The sequence below is a fragment of the Poecile atricapillus genome, chromosome 4 (genome assembly GCF_030490865.1).
Source record: "Poecile atricapillus isolate bPoeAtr1 chromosome 4, bPoeAtr1.hap1, whole genome shotgun sequence".
Taxonomy (NCBI): Eukaryota; Metazoa; Chordata; class Aves; order Passeriformes; family Paridae; genus Poecile; species Poecile atricapillus.
Window position 1 is genome coordinate 3,571,390 of NC_081252.1, and position 21,695 is coordinate 3,593,084.

Consider the following 21,695-nt stretch of genomic DNA (forward strand, 5'->3'; position numbering starts at 1 on the left):
AAGGAAATTAAGAAATTACAGTGAATGCTTTAGAACCAGTGCCTTTATAAAGCATTTCCTGTACCTCTCTAGGAGAACCACAGAAGGTTTGGGTCGGAAAAGCCCATCTCGTTCCACCTCCTACCACATGCAGGGGCACCTTCCATTATCCCAGGTCGCTCCAAGCCCCATCCAGCCTGGCCTTGGACACTTCCAGGGATCCAGGGGCAGCCACAGCTTCTCTGGGCACCCTGTGCCAGGGCCTCCCCACCCTCACAGGGAAGAATTTCTCCCTAATATCCAACCTAAATCTACTCTCTTTCAGATTGAAGCCACTTAAACTGAGAAAGAGAGAGGAACCGAATACTTCTTCCAGATTTCACCTTAAACCATCTTTTTACTTGAAATCTAAGGAACTGCATGTATTTCTGTTTATACATCAACCTCAGGTGTAATATCCACGTTTGTATGTGCGTGTACACATTCTGAGGCACCTTAAATTAAGAACCACCCCTTCAGCTGTGGTGTCATGATAATCTGATGACAGTTAATGCAGGTTAAGAGCGTGTCTGAAGCTGAACAAACACATTATTCATCACATGTGAACATTTTAGTGAAAAGCACAGATAACATCTTTTAGACAATGTTGAAAAATTGCTACATTTCCTAATGAAGAGATCAGTATTGTCAAACAATCAACCAGTAATAACCAGAACCCAGCAGTGAAATCTTAGTTTATGGGAAGAGAGAATCATGTGACAATTATTCTACAGCCTGCTTCTGTTACAGGAAATGTTAATTCTTAGTTCATTTGATGGTGCTTTAAAGCATATACACGTTGAAAAAGCTGAGAACTCACATAGTGCTTGTATCCCCAAAGCATTTTGCAAACATTAGCAATTATTTTTTTTAAATGTAGCTGAAAATGAATTCTTTGTAATACTTCTTCCATCACTGAACTCTGCTGAATATTACTGTTTCTCCAATTTCTAAAGAAGGAATCAAAACCATTTGATATTTTACCTCCCCCACAATATCTCTCAATATATTTCATAGGGAGTTTTACTGTTTCAGAAGTTTCCATTTTTTTTCACTGAATTTCACCACCTCAGTTGATTTAATTTTGCTACTTCTATTTAAGTGAGGAACAGTTTGACGGGGAAGAGGAGAAGGCAGGAAAAAATGTATCACTTACAAAAATCATGAGCTTCATTTAATATATTAAATACTATTAACAAGCCAAAGGCGACAAGTCCCTGATGGCAGAGAGAGAGAAAATGAGGAGGGGAGAAGGAGGGGGGGAGAGAAAACCAGTTTGGTGGCAAGAGAGCAGAGAGGCAACAGCCTGAGGGTGTTCTCCTTTTGTTTCAGATGTTTCACTGAGGGAGGGAGGGAGGCATGGAGGGAGGGGAGCAGAAGATATATTTCTGGTCATGGAAGGAAAGAAAGAAGATGTAGGGGCTATGTGTGGGTAGCTGAGGAAAGTGCAGCTAGAGATAATCAGAAGACTGGCAAGGAAAAAAAAACCAAGGATGAAAACAGTGTCAAACAAGATCAACCAAATGAGCACGGCACTGAGAAAAACAAAGCAAGAAAAGCGTAAGAGGAGGAAGCAAAAGGGGCTATGGGATTTGTTGGTATGGAAAAGCCAAGAGAAATGAGAGGGCAGAAGAAAATGGTGTCAGTTCCAAGGAAGTAAAGGACAGGGGGAGCCTGCAGAGGAAAACAGTGGGTCCTAGTGTGGACAGGAAGGGGGGAAGGCATGCGAGTGCCCTGCAGTGGGGATTCTGTGGAGGCCCCAGTGGCAGAACTCCGGCCACGCAGGAGCATCTCAAGTGCTCTCAGACTCTTTTTCTCCCTGTCAGAGCGCAATATATTGGTACATGAACTCCCAGCCAGCTAACAGTTCCTAGTAGAGAAAACTGTCATCTTGTCTGGCTTTGGATACATTAAAGACTCTCAAAATGTTTCCAGAGTCAAATGTGATGTTTTTCTCCTTGTTAGGGGCAGTGGTTTGATCAGTGAGTAAAAAGAATCATACCTGGTGTCCTGTAACCAAAAGAACTGTTTTTTGAAAAGAAAGGAAAATGGCACCTAATAGAGGAAAATGTCATAATTTGATAAATGCAGAAATACTAGCTTTACAATATGTTTTCCCAATGCCGACTGACTTAATAATTCAGTTGAAACCTCAGAAATTATTTGTGTATCGTATTACCCGGTACAGAAAACTGAACCACTAATTGAGTAGAACACCAATGCATACACCAACATCAGCCAGAACCAGCCCTGATTTTAGGGACTCTGCAGAGCTTCCAGACCTGACACTACAGCCACTTGCCACGGGGTGTGTTCCGTGACCAGGCCTAAGGATATAAGGCACAGCACTGGACACCCCTGTGGCTACTGCACCTACTTCAGGCTTTGTGGAGTTTGCTGACACCTCTCACTTGGCTTTCCTGCTAAGAGCTAGCAGCCAGCTTTGTTACACGACCCAGGTGGGACAGGTTTACCAGGGCACGGGCGTTGGGGTTGGCTCTCTTGTCCAGCAGGAGTTTGGTGACACGGTAGTGGCCGCAGTGAGCGGCCACGTGCAGGGCGGTCAGGTAGTCCAGTGTCACGTCGTCCACGGGAGCCTTGTGCTGCAGCAAGTGCTTGACACATTCCACGTGGTCCCCCTGGGCTGCCATGTGGAGTGGGGAGAGTCCATTCTGTGACAGAAGAGAGCAGAACAGCAGCTTCCAGTGACCCTCATCTAAGACTGTGGTGCATCAAAGAATCAACATTTGCTGTTGCGAGGTGCTGCTCAATGAGCTCTGCTATTCTACAAATATCTTCCTCTCATTAGTTTCACCAAAGAGACAGAATTTGTAGGAAATGCCTTAATTTTATATGAATGTTTTTATATGAAAGTTTTCCAGCTGTGAGGAAGAACACACCAAAATAATTTTCCTAGTAAAAAAAATAAACATAAAAACAATTAGGAGAAACGATCCTCATTATCATACATGGGGGCTCAGAAAATCTGTACCAGGAATCACCTCATGAGTGACTGACCCAGCTTTTTTTGTGCACTACAGTCTCAGGAAGCAGCACAAGGTAAGTGCTGGCAGTAGCACTCCACATCATGTGTTTAGAGTGATTAGTAGAGAGAGGGGCAAACAAGAGTACGCTTGTCATATATTTGGAAAGGATTACATAAGGAAACCTTATTTTGGAAACCTTTCTACCCATTAATACATCTCCTTTGGGAGGACAGTTACGCTCCTGTCTTCCTCCTCGTCCTCTCAGCGACACTGAAAGCTCTGTGGAAGGTTACAGGGGTGTTCCATACCCAAACAGGACACACACACACACCTTGGTCCGTGCGAGCAGTGGGGCACCTCGCTCCAGGAGCAGCTCCACAACCTGGTCGTGGCCGCTTCGAGCTGCACAGTGCAGTGGCGTGAGTCCATCCTTGAAGTAAAAGGAGAGAAAACAAATGAGGACAACCCCAACTGTTTGTCCTGGCACTCTGGGGAACAACCTGCCAGGAATGCAGCCCCCACACGTGTGAAAAAGCTCCTGTTTTGACTCCTAACTGAAACTGGCCGCACAGCACAAAGCTTCATCCCTGTTCTTCCTTGCACCAGGTAAAGGACACTCTGAGGTTACTGATGGAGAGAGGAAGCCTGTTGTGTGCTGAAATCTCTTCTCAAAGGATAATTGTGAGGTTGCACTGCCTCCTCCCCTCCCTCCCTTCCCTCTGCATGGCTTTGAGACTGCATTGCCTCTCCCTGGGTGATGCCTGCTGGGTTGAGGATGCTCCATAAAGCAACCCATGTCCTTTGGATCGCTTTTGGTGCGGGGATGAAACAAGAGATGCTCGTGCTAGAAAATTTGCTCTAGAATTTTCTTTTGCTTTTAAACAGGCATCAAGATAAATAAGGTTTTAAAACAAGAGAAAAAGAGAGAAACAAACAGAACCAAATCTTTCACTTCTGAGATTGAGGGTGAACACAGAGCTAAAAATTATTTTCTAAAATTGCTGTCAGACCACCAACTCCACAATAGTTTTTTCCATTGCAGAACACCATTCGCTACCAAAAGTCTTGCTCACAGCAGTGGTAGAAAAAGATGTGTTGATGAACTATTTGGATGGGAGAATGAATTCTAGGTAGCTTTTGTACAGTTTGGACTTTATGCAGAAAAATAGGTATGAGGCTAGAAAAATAGTTGTGAAAGAATATCAGTGCTGAATGACACAAAAAGGTAACAGGTAGGATATGAAAAACCAAGTTTTCATCTCATTAGCCCTCAGTATTGTTCAAGCAGGCACTCAGAGGTGTCATCAACACTCAACAGAGGTGTCTTTACAAAGCTGAAACGGGAATAGTTTTTAATCAGAAGAAAAGCCTTTTCCCTTTGAGACACGCTGCTCATCTTGTGTGACATCGATGCTGTTATTCTAAGGAGCCCATTGAAGAATCCAGTAACAGCTTGATTAAAAGGAATTATTCAGAGGCTAAAACAGTAGCAAAACTGCAAAACTATGGCACTAAGGATGAGCTGGTGACCCTGCTTCAGAGGCAGATGGACTGTTCACCCTGCTGGGGTTTGGAGGAAACCTGCAACACTGTGTTTTTAAATTAAAAGTAGCTCTAGACTACAACAGAGCCGCTGCAACTACAATCTCATTTCAGCAATCACTGCCCTGTAACATCCTACAAAAGGCAGTTCTAAGAAGCAGAGCCTCTCTCATGCCTGGTTTCCAAAGCACAGAGCCCTTTCCAAGTGAGCAGCACCACAAACCTCCACAGCTGCAAGGAGCTGAAGTCTGCAGGAGGAATTTTTCTCCCTTATTTACCTGCTTTTTCCAGAGGTTTTTGAGACACACTGACGGGGTTGGGTGTGCCTTGGTGCTCATTGTCTCAGGGGCATCCCTAAATCCCACACAAGATTTGTACTGAAATTCCACAGATGGAAGATCAAACCCAAAAACAGAACTTGCAGCCTTCAGCACTGGCAGATGGGCTCAGTGTCAAGAATTAGGTGGAACTACTTTACTTGTTTTTCATGCACTGAATCTTCAGAGTTCTCTAAACAAGTCTTTTCATGACCAGCTGAGGTCTATTAGCATCTCATTGCCAGAGGAATTCCTACAGAAAACTCCCACTGGCATTACAAAGGTAAGACTATATCCCAAATGCATTTCTAGGTAAGGTATTTATTTGGTATTTCTTTCCAGTTTCTGGTCTCTTGTGCTCTACTTTTTTAATCAATGTGAGAGGTTCACTTTCCCTATCTGCGTGGTGGCTTTGATGTTACTCTACTTAATAAAACTGGAAAAAAAAAAAAAAAAAGGAAAATTGTGTGAATCCTTGAACAAAAGCAGGACAAATCCCAAGAGGCAGAAAAAGAAGAAAAATATAAGCTAAAAAGCACATCAACTCCACAAGAAAGTCTGGTTAAAACAACAACAAGAAGAAACCCCTAAATAATTAAAAAACATAATTTCTTCTTTGTTCTTATCTACAATTCCCTTTAAAAACAGACATAGAAATTTGCTACTTATCCTATTCTACCCTGCCATAGCTGTTTTGAGGGCTTCCCACAGAACCCTCTTCCCTTTCCTCTTTCTGTTCTGAGGAAAACAGCACATATCTTTTAATATTATTTTATATTCAATACTTTAAATTATTTTGCTTTTATCTTTTATTCAAAGATGAGGGAAACTGCAAAGAGAGAGCTGTTGCAGCAGAAGAATTAGGAAACAATGTGATGTAACCAACAGCTGGGTCACCCTTAGAAATAGCAATGCAGTCCCCTCTGTGTGCATGGAAGCCAGGAACTTCCTAATAATCAATCCTAATTCTCTTTTAAATGATTCTCAAAATACAAGTGCTTTTTTTTTTTTTTTTCCCTTGAAAACTAATCACTGGTCATTTTTCAACCTGCAAAATTAATTCTGAATTCTGTGCATGACTCCTAACTGCAGGGCTTAGGAAGATGAGTTATTTGGTCATTTCACAAATGCTTTCTTTCAGCTTAGCAGAGACACTGAGACAAAAAGAAGCTGTGCTTATGAGGGATTTTTAATGGGAAATGATGTGGGCAGCACATTCACAGGACAGTTGCTCACATTCAGTGCTCGTTCGACCAAAAACTCACGATAGACGTGAACATCAAAGGCCAAATTATCAACAAATTATTCTAAACTGCAGCTGCATGTTCTCATTTTCATAAGGGTGAAGCAAAACTTTAGTATTTCATATGTCAAACATTCAAAATTGTCTACATTTTCTTGACAAATAAAGGGCTTTTAATTTGTTCATTTTTCATTACAACTAAACCTCATCTCTTTAAAAATGAACGAGGCGAGTCTCCCTCTTGCTCTAAGCTCTTGGCATAATTAAACATGATGTAAAGTATTCCTCCAGGTCTGCCATTCACGGCACAAATTTGAAAAATACAGCAAAAAAATATACCATGTGCTTGCCTGAGTATCAAGATAGTAACATAAATAACTCCAAATAACAGTCATTTTCTGTATAACTTGCTTAGACAATTCTTACAATTCCCCTTCCCACTCCCTTGTAAACATTATATGAAGCCACTGAATTTTTCATAGGAAATATCTGCATTGTGATTAGATATTTATAATCTGACATGGCTTTAGGAACAGCAGAAGCTGCCAATGAATTATTAGTGCTCTGTTCATGTAGGAAGATGGGGAGAAAATGTCACAGCAGCATTACTGCAGGAACAAACACTCCACAGAGCATGGAGCCAAGGCAGGGCCAGGATGCTGCTACAGTGGTTACCACTCCCATGTGCAAATAGCAGAGCCAAGCCTATTTTGTCAGGATGCAGATGTACAAAAGGAGATATTATTACTAATAAATCTCAGGAGGTTTCCAGAATGACTGTTAAGGGGTGCCTGAAGCACATTAAAAAAACCCAAACCAAACCAAACCTGAGTCGCGCCGCCCACAGTTTCCTTCCTTCTGTTCTCCCACTGGTACTGTCCATCTCCAAGAGTGACCTGCCACTTCTCTCAGCTCCAGCTGAGCCTCCTCCTTTCCGTGGCCCTTCTCCAACCCAAATGGTGCACCAGACCTTCTCCCACCATTCCCACGCCTATCCCCGCTCCAGCTCCAGCTGCCGCACTCCGGGCACACGGCGCGCTGACTTTCCCACACAATAAGCTCTCCCTTCCAAGACTAGATGCTCTCTTTCATTCCATGGATTTGATTCAATAGTAAATATCTCCTCCTGCAAGAGGAGACTTAAGAAAAGTCCCAGAGCAAGAAAAATCTAATTTCAGTATTGGCAAGATTGAATAGGAAGAACACAAAATGCGTGACAGCTTCAGTGGCTCAGACAGGTGAGAGTGTTCCTCCCCCTCTGAAGGGTGTTTGCTTATTCCCACAAAAATGGAAATTCCAGCAAGGTGATAAAAGCCTGTGATAAAACTGTATTTTAAAAGTAAAAAAGGATGCAGAACTGAAAAAGCCTCATATTCTTGTTCCTTATTTTTTCCCATAGAATTTCTAGAGAGAGATGATAAAAATAGAGATAATACAACAGCTGCATTCAGAAAGAATATTCCTAAAACCTTGTAATAGCCAGCAATGTTTTCAGGTTCTGTAGATGTAAGCTGTTATGATTCCATTATATGAGGACTTTTTAAAATAGAAATACATGCATATGGCCATGCTAAAATTGCTTTTAAATGCTGAGGATAATTCCCCCTGTAAGAATCCTTAGTGTGTTCCAGGGAGGGCTGTAAATGTTTTCCTTCCCTCAAAATAAAAACTGGTAATTGCCACGCTACCCCTGATCACCTGACAGCGAATTAATCATAAACTAAACTTTCCACCATCTTTCAGAGAACAGATTTCTGCACAATTTTTCTGACTCCTTAACTCTAACTCATCATCAGAATCTGCATGGGTCTGAATTTTGGCCAAACATTAAAATTTTAAATAAAATTATGTCATTGAAGTTCTTAATAATGTAAGAGAATGTATAGAAATTACAGGTTTGAGCAAAATTTTGAATATGAAATATTTTAGTATAGGAAATTTTACCCATTAATTATTTAGTGAACCAAAGTCTGGGGAAGCCTTGTATGTAAATGGAAGTTGCAAAACATATACCAGATGCTATATAATAAAATATGTTTAAATATTATTTTCATATTTTATTACCATATAATTATCTACTGCTAAAGATGATATTTTGTTATTATATAATATTATAATACTATCTCTAACGGCTAGTACTAATAAAAGTATCCTACTAAATATCCTATCCTAAAAGTATTTGGGAATGGAGTTTCCATTTCTGCTTTGGATACAACATAAAAGAGAAATTAAATTTCACATTTTAAAACCTTAGTTAGGGCTTGGTTGAGAAAAAATGGTAGAACTTTGCCAAAAAATAAATAAAATATTATTTTAAAATGTGTAATTGTGTCAAGAGATTCACCAGAATTTCTACACTTTTACGGCTTTGTGAGAACTGCCATAAAATTTCAGCAAACACATTCTGAAATGTACAACAAATAAGAATACTAATTCCTGAAGAAAGCAGAGCTTTCCTTTTCATGCTGCATTAACTATAGAACAGCAGGACACACGCATCATTTACTCCCTTTGAGGAATAGACGTTTTAATTTATATTTTTAGACAACCCAGGGGCTCCTAAAGAATCATTCCAATGGAACATTTTCAAAGACAGAAAGCTTTCACAGATTAACTTTGCAAAACTGAAGTCCTGAAGCTCATTTGCAATCCGCTAAAACAAGTTTCTGCATCTTAATTTATGCAGCATCAGATGTCACAGAACAAAGCAAGCTAAAAATAAACGGAACGAAAGCGGCGAGGGCTGTTTTAACTGAAGAGCTTATTTGGATGTGGTGTGGAGCACAGGAACTTGGCACTGAAACACCCCAGTACTTCAATTCTGCTGTTTTGCAGTGACTGTGACCTGCTGGAAGAGGGCAGGTGTTGCTGAGAAGCCAAGGGAAGGCAGCAGGGAAGGCAAGGTGTGTTAGTACCGCAGCGGGGCAGGAGAGCCCATGGAACACATCCCTGCCTCCTCCACACCGTACGGACTCACAGCCAGAGCCAGGCACAGGGGGTCAGTGGACAGAGCACAGGGAGAAGAGACACACACACCCAGGTAACATAAACAGCTGACACAAAGACATGGACAGCAAAAACCAAGCTCTGGAATCTTGACCGCCACCACGAGCCCTGGAGCAGGGAAGAGGTGGAAGGTGAAGGTGACAGGAAGCTGGGGAGCCTGTGCAAGCTGGGATAGGTGTGCCTTAGGATACCTGTATGGGTTTTCAGGGATATCTTTGTACTGACATTTTGAGCCCAGGTAGCAGCTGACACAGCCAGGGAGCCGAGACAATGAGAAGAGTCTAAAATTGGTCCCTCCCACCTACATTAGGCAAATCCTGTTCTCTCACACATGTTCACAGCTCCACTCAGCCTTTGCAGGTGAGCAGGGATGGGAAAACACTTGTATCTCTTCAAATCCAAAACATCCCTCATAATCATCTCCAAGTACTGAACAGGAAATAAGTGAATTCAATACTGCCACTCCAAAGGTCAGATAAGCTATTAGTGTATGACATGCTTAGGGGCATGTGGAATATCCTGGCTGAAGTATATTATTAGCATTTCACGCCTCTTTTCCATGAGGTTTTAGGTATTTATTGTGGAAAATGTGAGCAGGGGTGATTTGCTGCACACGTTTTATTTAAAAAATAAAAAAATTTATTTAAAAAATAAAAAAATAGTGAGGTATCATTTCATAATCAGAAACCAGATCACAATCTAATATGGAGCTCACCATAGTCATGATTGTCTTCAGAGTTTATGAGGCAACAAATGGTTGATGTAATTAACATCCAAGTAACTGCAGAGGTTAAATCAACCCCAAGGGCAGATGACTGCAATATCTTCTGCCTTCCTATAGGGTTAAACAAAACTCTCATGTCCAGGTCTAAACCTTGTGTTCTAAAACACTCTTGGATCACTTGGACGTGTAACTTTGCAGAACAGCTGCCTCAAAACCAACAGCTCAGTCTGAATAAATGACAGAATGAGACCTGTGGAGACCTGTCTGAATAAATGACAACCTTTTCCCAGGTGATTCCAAAATCCCATTTGAAATAATTAACCCTGCCTATATAAAATGATGGGGTGTTTTTTTGCACTGAATGACTGTGAAATCACCCATAAATAAGGGGCAGAGAGATGATGTGATATTTCAATAGGACAACAGGGAGGAGGAAGCCAGTGAGAGTCACCTAATTAATACCTCATGCTTTGTCTGGGGAAGAGACAAGTGGCTGCTGGCTCTGAGGAAATTACTTATCCCTGTATCAGCTCTCCAATAAAAATGGACTGAGCCCACTAGAGCTTCCACAGGCCATACTGTGACTGGCACAGACATTTAGGGGTCAGGAGACTGAAAGGCTTAGCTGAGCGCAGACCTTGCATTTCCTTTTGCTTCCATTTTCCTTTTGCATCACATGTGTTGTGCATCATCTTGTGCCATGTAAAGCTGGACCAACTAACAGGCTTACTCCCTGAAAACCACCAGTTTCATCAGCTTTTTCTTGTGTGATGTAGGCAGGTTATACAGAAGACTAAAAGAAATAGTATTTCTGCCTCCTACTATCTACTAATAACAGCTGTTCTTTAGTCTGATACCATAGAAAACAGTCTACATGAAACAAACACACAAGAAATCCCCAAAAGCAAGCAAGGCAAAATTCCCAGTCCATTCCCCAGAAGGGACAATATCATATTCAGGGAACAGAAAGACTCACCCTGGTTTTGGCATCGATCTGCCCTCCGCGATCCAACAAGAGCTTCACCATGTTTGTGTTTCCCCTTTTGGAAGCCACATGCAGTGGGGTGATTCCATTCTACACCATGAAAAGAACAAACAATGAGCTGGATGGATCTGAAGGTGCGCAATGGGGGTGAATTTGGGTTCGGATGACAAAAAATGAGACCATCACATGGGAGAGAATCAACGAGAATGTACTAGAGCATCGGAGCTAGGCACACACCATATAAGCTAGAGTTAGTAATTCCTTCCTAAGCAAGAATCCTCCTCCATCGTTTCGGGGTCCTTGAATAAAGGAAGCAGCGCATCTGCCCAAGCAGCAAACATCGCAGCCCCAGGGCCAGACAAATACACGAACATGTATCAGAGTCCCAATGAGCCAATAGTCACAAAACACCGATGCATTTCAGTCACTGCAACGTACACAGAGGACACAAGTGCGTCACTCCTACACAAAGGAACCTTCTTGTGTAGTGCCAAGAGCATAAAGGAGTGGTAGGCTGTGTAGGCTGTGTAGGCTGAAAGTCCTTGAAAACACTTTGGGTGAGGCAAGAGGTAATATTAGCAGCTACTCCAGATTGGAAACAGAAGGGAGTCAGTCTGGAAGGCAGAACCCTGAAGTAATTCAAAGCGTGTCTGGCAAGATTAAGCAGCAAACTTGTGACCTGGGAGCTGGGTTGAGATTGCCAGAGGTTTTCACTTCAAACTATGTAACGTGCAACAGCAAAGACACTGTACTATGAAACTCTGCAGATTGCTTACCATGAAAGACTAGTCATGATTAATTAGTTCTTTTATTGTTGAATTTGTATAACAGCAGTATACTTAACTTTCTGGTTTGGAGATATAGTTAGGTGTGAAAACATCAAATTAAATCGGTATAGCAAATACTGAACACCAAAAAAGCCAATCAATCCTACATCTATTTCCAGAGTACATCTACCAAACAGAAAAGCCAAAGGGAGCTGACACATTATAAGAATTTCTGGAGCTGGCCAAAGGATCCTGCTTCCTCCAGCTGGGAACACTGGCTGTTACACAACTCCCAAGGCCTCCAGCGCATTGCACAGAGACAACCTTCCAGAATCACTGCAAAAAAGACGTCTTTGATCCCAACAGAACTCCAGCATTACTTTGCTCCTTCCTTCAGTCAGCTCTTGCCCAAGAGTTACCCAAAGAAGCCCTCTGATTTCCGTAGGAGAAGATGGAGGGGTGAGGCCGTACCCTGGCTGTGAAGTCGACCGCAGCTCCGCGGTTCAGCAGCAGCGTGGCCACGTTGACGTTGCCGTAGTGCGCGGCGATGTGCAAAGGGGTAAAGCCGCTCTGCAAAGGGAAACAGCCCTCGTTACGGGAATCTCCTCCTACGAGATCTCTAGCTGAACTAGAACCTGAGTTTAAAATGCTGCCCAACTAATGCACCGTGTCAGTTTTACCCAGACCATGTCCACCTGTACTAGAGCACAGCCTTTCAGGCAGAGAGGCCAGTTTTCAGGCCAGAGATTATCAAAGTGCTTCGTTCTTTCGTTCCCCAACTCAGTCCCCTGCACCAGTGGCCAATGAGATCAGTTTCCATCACAGAAAATATTAATATATTAGCCATTTTTAAAGAAAATAAAGCAAGATCCTTATTACCATTTGGAAGCAACATGGGTCTTTTAGGCTGGTATCTATTTATAGGGGTAAGAAAAATGACCACAAAAGTTGTTGGACTCTTATTTTACTCCTCTTAGAAATAGAAATATGGACAACATATTTCCTATTGGTGTTTTTGTTTGTTTGTTTTTGTTTTTTGAAAGCAGCAGTTATTCAAAATGCAATTAAAGAGTCTGGTTTACATGAGACACTACTTAGTAGCTTAGAAAAAGAATCATAATTATTTGTATTTATATACAATTTGGATGGCAAAGGGTCTGAAGAAACTTCTCAATCTATAAATCCAAAACCCCACATTTTATTTATTGCGTTTTGAATACTAGAAAGTGAAACCTGCTCCAGCTATGAGATGTAGAATCGCTTGACAACAACATAAAAAAAGATTAAATTTTCAGAAACTAGGACAGAGAGCAAGCTTTTATTCTCATAAGTAATTCAAGTAGAAAGGGCCTTGCTTTTGAGGTTTCCCTGAAGAGCTTTACACTGATTTGATTGGATCTTGCTGATAGTTATAGAAAGGGAGGACCACTTCTGGCTTCTAGACTACAGCGTGCTCTCAGCGAGGTCTCCTTCCTCCCAGTATCCAAACCACCATTTTAAGCTACTCCTGGAACAAAGGAATGTGGGCACGTGCTGCCCTCCTTCAGCAGGCACTGCGGCACTCCTTGCCATTTCCCTCAGGGAAGAACATGTCCATGGAGCTGGTGCCCAGGGAAGCTGTCACCCTTCAGTTCACATCACCGCTGCCTCCTGGCAGCCTGCTCACGTGTGCACACACCAAGAAGGGAGCACCTTCCCATGGACATGTACATCCATAATTCATTCCTTCCTCCAGCAGAGGAACTCCATTATTCAAAAGCAGGTATTGAAACAACATCACATTCCTGGAAATTGTTCTTTCTCCTAAGAGTGGTGATGATCTTTTGGGAAAAATCCCAGTCCAAGCCAATCAACCCCAAGATTTTTAGTGGAAGTAAAATCCATGTGAGAAATGTGTTATTTACTGCAGGTAAATTCTGAGTATGTAGTGTCCCTGAGGGCTCTGCATGGAAAAAATTGTAATAAGAAGAAAGGTAAAAATAAGCAGATGCCCTGAACAAGTTTTTACCTTGGGGAATTTGATGATGCTTATTATTGTAAAAGACAGAAAATTAATTTTACCGTTATTCTGGCTGAGCCAGACACCCTGATTTAGTTATGCCAGGTGAGCGCATTTTCATAATTAATGAAATTGAGCTTAAAAAGCATCTTTATCCTCTTAGCTCCACTACTCACTTCAGACTCCTTTGGACTGATGTGAATTCTCAAAAATGTCCTTCAGTACTGACACAAATAAAAATAAATTCTAAGACAAAGGATGAATAAAAATAGGTTCTTCAAGCCATAGATTTCTAAGCATTAAAAAAAAAAAAAAAAGGAGTCATGTCTTTTATTGCTAAATAATAAAGAAATATTGGCAAAGAGCAGAGAAAATAGTCATAAGTAACAGAAAGAGTAATTAAAAATTGTTGATCTCGGTACCTCAGTCGTCCTATTCACCATCATCTGATGCAGCATGGTTTGGGAAAGAGAGGAACAATATTAAAGACTGGCCACAAAACGAAGAACTATGTTGCTTTTTCTGAAATGAGTTATGCTGTTAATTATGAGAAAAGCCATTCAAGCATGCATTAACTTTAAACACAACTTATGTTCCCGTGGGCAATAAACCAGTATCCTATTTAATAGGGAAACAGTGATTCTGCTTCCGTTCCAGTGGCTTCTGGTTTGCAAATAATGAGAAAAAGCTGGTTACCGAAGAAATGGGAGGCATAACTAAAAACTGAAAAAAAATGAGCACTTTTAATTACTGTGTAGCTTAACACTGCAAACTTAAAGGTATTACTGGTGATACTGGTGGAGCAAGTCGTCCTTCCCCGCCGGGGCAGTTCAGTTTCCCCATTAGGATGTGGGGATTGAAGGTGCTGTCCCTGGGCCCGGAGCTCTCCCCGTTACCTTGGACTGCACGTCGGCGTTGTGGTCGTTCTGCAGCAGCAGCGCCGCCGACTTGGTGTCGTCCTTCCTGGCGGCGATGTGCAGCGCTGGCAGCCGCACCTTGCCCTTGGTGTCGTTCTCCAGCAGGATGGCCACCGCCTGGTTGTGTCCCTGCTGCAGTGCCACAGCCAGAGGGGTGAAACCGTCCTGGAGGGGGGCAGGAAACAAGGGGTGCTCAGCCTCGGGGAGCCGCGCCGCGCCCTTCGTACGCACCGACTCGGGAAGCACGTTCCCAGCTGTTTTCCACCTCTGCACTCCATCTCCGGGGACATGAGATTGGAGGCACAACATTTTAACTCTTTCAAACGCCTTCAGAAGGCTTTCAAACGTTTGGAATGCTTTGAAAGATCTTTTACGCTTCAAAGTAGTCTTTTTTTAAGTCAAGTGCAAGCAAAGGATTATTCTACAGCACCTCTCTTAATTACTTACTTCTCATCTTAAAATGGGCCACAAGCATATTTTTAGCAACTTTTTGTACATTTACTGACCACTGAACAGTATTGATGTGAAAAATACTGAGAGAATATGTTTCTGAATATCTCCCATCTCTGCAAAAAGAAAAGTGTATCAAACGTGCTTGCTGCTGTTCCCATTCCAAGTTACACATGAGCCATGAGTCAAGAAATCCAGATCATGTTTAGGAACGTGATCTGAAGGAGGAAAACATCACTTTATTTATATTTTTTGGAAAAAGAAAATCAGAAGGATCTCTTTGCTTGTCATTCATAGTTTTAACTTTGTTTCTAAATCAGTTTAAGATTGTCTTGCTCCTCCACACTGTGATGGCCAGTGCTTTAAAATCCATGCTAACATGATAGCAGCTTGCTCTCCCAGCTGAAGTAATATGGGCTAACAGATATTTCATTCTGATTTCCAACTGAACCCTCGCCCTGGTCATGCACCCTCCCCAAGCACAGGTGTGCTGTAACCACATGAGAGACAGGACAGCATTGCTTTGGAATAAGAATATGGAAAGATGAGAGAAGAATAAAGACCAAGTTAAGAAGGAATGAGAGCTAACATATGTTGAAGGAAACATCTGAAGAATTGCCAAGGCAATTTTTCCCCTCAGTAATCTAATAACTTTCTCTCCCTTTTGCGTCGAGCTGTGGGTAGGTGCGTTGTAACAGCGATACTGCTGTGGGTTCTGCCTGGAACAGAGATTAAATTCTGTACAGTGAATTAAAAAGGGGGGAACAGCTGACAAAACAGCTGAACTGTAAAGATTATTCTGAGATTGGGGCTACATAAGGTGTTGAAATGGCTTAATGCATTTGCCTTTTGCCTCTGGGAACATGAGAACAAATCCTGGATTAGAGACTCTGAAACTGAGCTCACCCTTACTCTCCTTTTTTGTCTGCACATTCATAAGCGTGAGAGGAAATGAAATGCATCCAAAGGCAGTGCAAGTTTCAAGGCTTCAAAGACAAGTTCATCCATTTGATTTGCACCATTTCATCTCACACCCTTCTCTAAAAGGACACAACTCTTTCTGCATTTCCCCCTCCTATTGCCTCTGGAAAGCATGGCTAACCAAAGCTTGGGGACAGCTTTTCATTTCCTCACCTCCCATGAGGAGGGCCAATCTCTGATGCTAAACAGAAGAACCTTCTCCCTGTATTTCAGCGGCATGAACCACAGTTCAGGCTGCCATCCCCCCTTACTGAATGTACCATTTCTTCATCCCACTCACGAGATGAACTCTGGGAATATATGAAAGCGATGGTGGCTCAGGCCTTCCTTCAGGAACATTCACACCATCATGGAAACCATCACCTCCTCAGCAAGACCTGAACCTAAAACTGACCTAGTTAAGCAGTAAAGAGGTCAAGAGCCTTTACTTTACAAGCCACAGAGTGAAAACTGAGCTTTCTGATGACAGAAGACAAACTTGGAGTCAGGGTCAGAGTAGGAATATATTTTACTTTTTCTCCTTTCTGCCTTTTCTATAAAATCAGAGCACAGTGTGAGTTCTGTGGATGTCTGCATTCAAAAGAGGCCACATGAATTATAACCAGCTCATGCTCACAATTTTTGTGAGCTGAATGAATTCCCAGCCAGGAGAAGTTCCTGGGAGCTGGCTGCCAGCAGGTGACTGTGGGCTGCAGCCGGGCTGGGCTCACGGAGAGCCCCAGTTCCACCTGGCTCCTTCACAAGGAGTGTGTTTCTGCCACGTTGCCTGGCAATCAAATGGGATTTTTTATTTCAGAAAGCTGACGTGTAATGTGATCGCCACATCTATGAGGGGATTATTCTATGAGCTGTCATCAAATGGTGCAGTATCCACTGAGAGAAGGGACAGTAAGACAGCTGTTAACACCGACAGGTTTGAAGGGAAGGAGAGGGAGCATAAATGCACCAGCATTGCAAATTCATCCACTCACCAAGGCAATCCAGACAAGGAAGGTTTCAAAGAAGGGTTCACAGGCTAGAGAAAACAGTAAACATGAACAAAAGCTCTGGCCAGAGAGGAATTTTGCTATAGCTACTTCTCATGTCACATCCAGAACCATAGAACAAACAGGAAGATGACACATTTTGCAGTATAAAGCCTGTTCACTCATTCCCTTGGCTGGAATAAAGAACATTTGGCAGAAAGGGGAAACAGAATGAGCATAGTCCTAATGCTCAAGGAGTTTTCTCTATTGTTCCTAAACCCCCCTCACATGCAGAAGGAAGCTTGTGGGATTCTGTTCCTCTTGAGATGGAGTCTCCTCTCTCCAACTGAGGTGTCTCTCCTGCTTGCACAGGAGTTACTGCAGGTTTACAATCCAGATCTCCAGTTAATACCATCCTTCTGCCCAGTTACACCCATGTGGACCAGCAGCAGAAATAAAGTGTTCGTGGAGAAAAAAGCCTGCCAAGCTCATTGATGCAACTCCTGTTAGTCATTTGGTTTCCAATTTACACCAGTCACAGCCAATAATGAATACTCACAGGTTACACCAAGTCACAGGAGAGCCTCAGAACCAGTGTAACTTCAGGGAACAGCAGCAAGAGGCTTGAGTAGGTGACCTCCCAACTGTGTCTGTGAACCCAGCACCACAGAAAGCCTCACCACTTCTGAATTCAACTAAAATCCCCAGGACCCAGGTGCTGGGTTAAGGGTTGGACTCGATCTGAGAGGTCTTTTCCAACTTAAACAACTCTGGGATTCTAAAAGGAAGCTTGCTAACAGCTGCCTGGTTGATGCCAATTGACACAGGCAAGCCCTCTGTACACAGCCCATGCAGTTCTGACTTGGAGTCATCTGAACACACAGGCAAAGGAAAACATGAGCAAACCCCCTCACCTCGGTAGCTGTGCTTTGGTTGGCTCCATTCTCCAGGAGGTATTTCACCACCTCAATGTGGTTCTCTTGAGCTGCCATGTACAAAGGAGTAAAGCCATTCTAGGAAGCACACAGGAGAAAACAGTGTCAGGTGGAAATTATATGTACCAACAATAATGAACCACAAATGGATACACAGCTAAAAATGCACTTGTCTTCTTGTAATTAAATGTAAGAAGAACAACCTTGTATTTTTCCCTTAATACAGTTATGTTCAAAGCCATTTAAACCCACAGAACTCCCCATGCTTTCACACTCATTTTCTTCTGACATATTTTAAGGAAGCAATGGACACACTAATTATTAATACAGCTATTCCTTGCTGATAATGCTCAGGGATGCAAAGCTGGCAATAAAGCTTTATGAAAGCTGACAGGAAAGCAAGAGTTTCCTCCATTTATTACATTTACTGAACCAAAGACGTCATCCCCTGGAGACCATCAAGTCCATACCTTCTGACAAGCTCAGTAGAGATGGCAAAGGCTTAACATACTACATAAAATTTTGTAATACATAAAACATCACAAAGCATCCAACATAAAGGAACTCAGTTTTGCAAAGAAACAACTTCTGGCCATACAGCAGGTTCAGCTATCATCTAATTAAAAACATACATTAAAATGACCTAAACTCATTAAAATAATTTGCTCCCAATAAAATGTCACTTTAAAAAATTATTCTAAGTCAATCAACCTACAGTAGAAAGGTGAGTTCTTTCTTTGCAATAAAGTACTTTAATGCAAACAACTGTAATTTTTGATACAAAATCTTGATGAAAGAAAGGCATGGAAGTTATTTGTCTGCCTGATCAAAAATATATTTCTAAGAGCTTTTAGGATTTCTAAGAAGACCTTAGAAAATTCTTCAGTATTCTGTAGATTACCATGTAGCATAAAAGGGCATAATCACCTACACCTGTGACTTGAAATGTCACTTGTAACTAGAAAATAAACCATGAACCAGACTTCAAACTTGCAATTTATTTGATTTTTTATTATCTTGTGTGCTGTTGCACTGAATGACAAGGTTGTGCATTCACACAAGCAATCAGAATTAATACAAATACAATGACAACCAAAACCCTTTTATTATTTCTAAGAAACCTGCTGTGGAAACATTTCAATAATTTCCTAATGAAATGAAATCTCATTTTTCAGTCACTAGATAATACAGAGATGGTACAGCTGATGTCTTTACAACCCCCCTCTGTGTTTACAAATGTAGAGGACTGCTCAGGCAAAAACATAATTTATGTTGTGGATGTCATGTGATATCTGTCATAAAAGTTGTAGCAAATATTTTAATGCTGCTTTGCATAATATTCTGGCATTTCCATCGACAACCTTGGGACACAGAATTAAAAAATGGCACCCAGAGAACACTTAACAGCAGTTCAATGCCAAAACAGGGGGGATGTATTATGAGTGGCTTTGTCCAATATTCTCAGAAATTATTCAAATTATGGACTCTTATTATAGTCACAGACAGTATGACCAACATAGGCTGCAATTCCCTCACAGTACAGGATCAGCATTTGAAACCGTGGTCAAAAGACCTGGAAAGGTAATTTAGTAGGGACAAACGCAAGTTTTTGCACTACTGCCAGAAAAAATCAACTAAGCACAAAGGGAATGAAGAATTCTGCAGAAAAGGCCCTGAAGGTCACAGCAGTCTTCCAGAGACTCATCACTGGTCAATGAGCTCATTCTGCTGTAATAAAGACAACCCTTGCACTGGCATAAAAATGGATCTCCTTAGGGAAGCTATCTTGCTTTGAGAAGAGACTAATAAATGGTGAAGGTCTTTTTCTGCACGATGACTGAAACAAAAAAAGCAGGGTTCACAGGGCTGCTGGAGGGAAAATTCAGGTTACACATCAAGAGAAGCCTCTTAACACTAAGGTAAGGCTGATGGGTATCTTTCCTCCTCCCAAATCACTGCTAAAACCAGGCAGCAAACTGGAAGCACACAGAGCCAGCCTCTCCCATGTCCCCCCTCTGAGGCAGGAGCTGGGGAGTCACAGGGAGAGGGAGATAAGAGATCCCATCACAACAGAAAATGAAGGAAGGCTGTTCACCAAGTAACTGGGAAGATGCAGGGGATTCTCAAGCAGAGGCATGAGCTGGCAGAGGGAATGAGGAACAGATTGGGTTCTTTTCCACTGCAGCTGTAGGGAACAGCACAGAGGAACCTGCAGGTAACTGAGCTGGCTCACTGTTCCAGCTCTCCTTCCCACTCCGGAAAGAACCAACGTGACAATCTACGAGGGATAACTCATAGTAATTTTCCACTCACCTCAACAGCATTTTAATGGTAAAGTCTAATCTTTCAAATGTAATACATGCTGTTTGTAAAATCCTTCTAGCTCAGAATTCCAAAAGGATCACCCCCACTGAATTGGGTGAATATGACAATTTGCAAGCCGCAGTTAATCAATTTGCTTAAAAGCTTTAAAGAATCTTATTTTTTTAATCAACTCAAGTCCCTGGTTCTGGAACAGAACTAGAACAATAAATCCTGGATTAGGAGACTATAAACAATGCTTACATGACTTCATGACCTTTTAATACCAAGAAATACCAAATGTTTTTCTACACAGAGATCCAGAAGACTGCCCATTCTGTCATGCCTGTGCTGTGATCACACCTGAAACTACAGCAATTAGGAGACAGCAATTACACAAAGTCATAGTATCTTTTTTTTCCCCCTTCAGGCTTTATTTATAGTCTGAAACTACTGCATATATTTTGTTGAAATCTGGCTCATTTTGGGAATTACAACATGCTAAGAGCTGTGTGCAAAACTGCCTTGACCAGATATGCTGGAAAAGATTCCCCTGGATTTCTCCCCCTGGCAAGGTCAAGCCTGACTTTGTCTGCTGGCAGGGAGAAGTCTGCTTTCCCAGTCTGCTTTCAGTGAAGCTCTGGTTTCAGAGCTTCTAATGGCAGTGTCCCCAACTGCAACAGTCCTGGCCCTCTGCCAGGAAACTCCTATTTTAGGATTCTCAATATGCCTGCTCTCCTTGGCAGAGCTGTGCCCAGTGGGATTAGGTGCTAGCCCTGCTGGAGCTCTTCCTTCTCCCCTGGCCACTGGACCCCAGGTGTTCCATCCTCGTCCAACCCCACGTGGTTTCTGTGATGGATGTGTCTGTCTGTCTGTCTGTCTGTCTCCTCCACAGCGAGTTACTGTCTCTGAGCCAGGCCTGCGCTTCCTGAATGGAACTGCCCACACAAACCTGATCTTTCCCTTCATTTCCTTTCCTTTCATCAATCTAAAAGCCTCTTCTCATTTTCTCATCTTTCAATTGCTAAGAGCTTTACACCAATACTTCAGCTCTCTATTCTGCTTCTGGAACAGATATGTCAAAGCTCAAAACCCCCAAACTGAAGAAAACATTTTCCCTTGACTTTTGTTTCACTATCCCAAAGTGCCTCCTGTTGTATCCGTGGGAAATGATTCTCCATGGCCATACTGCAAGGGAGACTGATCTCTCCCCTTAGCCTGTGGAATGAGACTCAGCAAGTTAATTGGCCCAGTAGTGAGCACTTTCTATTCCAGTACATTTTCCTTCAGTTCATGGTCCCATACCATCCAGAATTAAAGGAAGAATACCAACTGTGACCTGGAAAAGGAGAAATGCACTACATTTTTCTTTCCTGTAAAGCCCAGCTGTGCAATCATGTTCTGTGTGTTTAGATTTGGTGCATCATCTGAAAAATTGACATTAATTGTGTAATGATATATAACATTCATTTCCAAACAATGGATTCATCAGAGTATTCGTGGTGAGGACAGAATACTCCAAATTTCATTACCCCCACAAATGTGTACTGCAAGATAT

The 21,695-nt window shown here is 42.1% G+C and overlaps 1 protein-coding gene across 22 annotated transcripts in view; it reads right to left on the reverse strand.

Annotated features, from left to right (window-relative positions):
* The window catches only part of ANK2 (ankyrin 2), a 260,764-nt gene that overhangs the window by 76,141 nt on the left and 162,928 nt on the right, over positions 1-21,695 (reverse strand). For 15 of the 22 annotated variants that reach the window (XM_058838913.1, XM_058838924.1, XM_058838919.1 and 12 more), the window contains 7 exons: positions 17,816-17,914; positions 14,485-14,670; positions 14,011-14,034; positions 12,061-12,159; positions 10,814-10,912; positions 3,337-3,435; positions 2,493-2,690 (listed from right to left, as the gene is read on the reverse strand). In XM_058838913.1, the coding sequence (XP_058694896.1) occupies positions 2,493-2,690; positions 3,337-3,435; positions 10,814-10,912; positions 12,061-12,159; positions 14,011-14,034; positions 14,485-14,670; positions 17,816-17,914 (804 nt within the window). The remainder of the gene's footprint in view (positions 1-2,492; positions 2,691-3,336; positions 3,436-10,813; positions 10,913-12,060; positions 12,160-14,010; positions 14,035-14,484; positions 14,671-17,815; positions 17,915-21,695) is intronic. The other 7 variants (XM_058838927.1, XM_058838926.1, XM_058838925.1 and 4 more) reach the window with 1 other exon arrangement.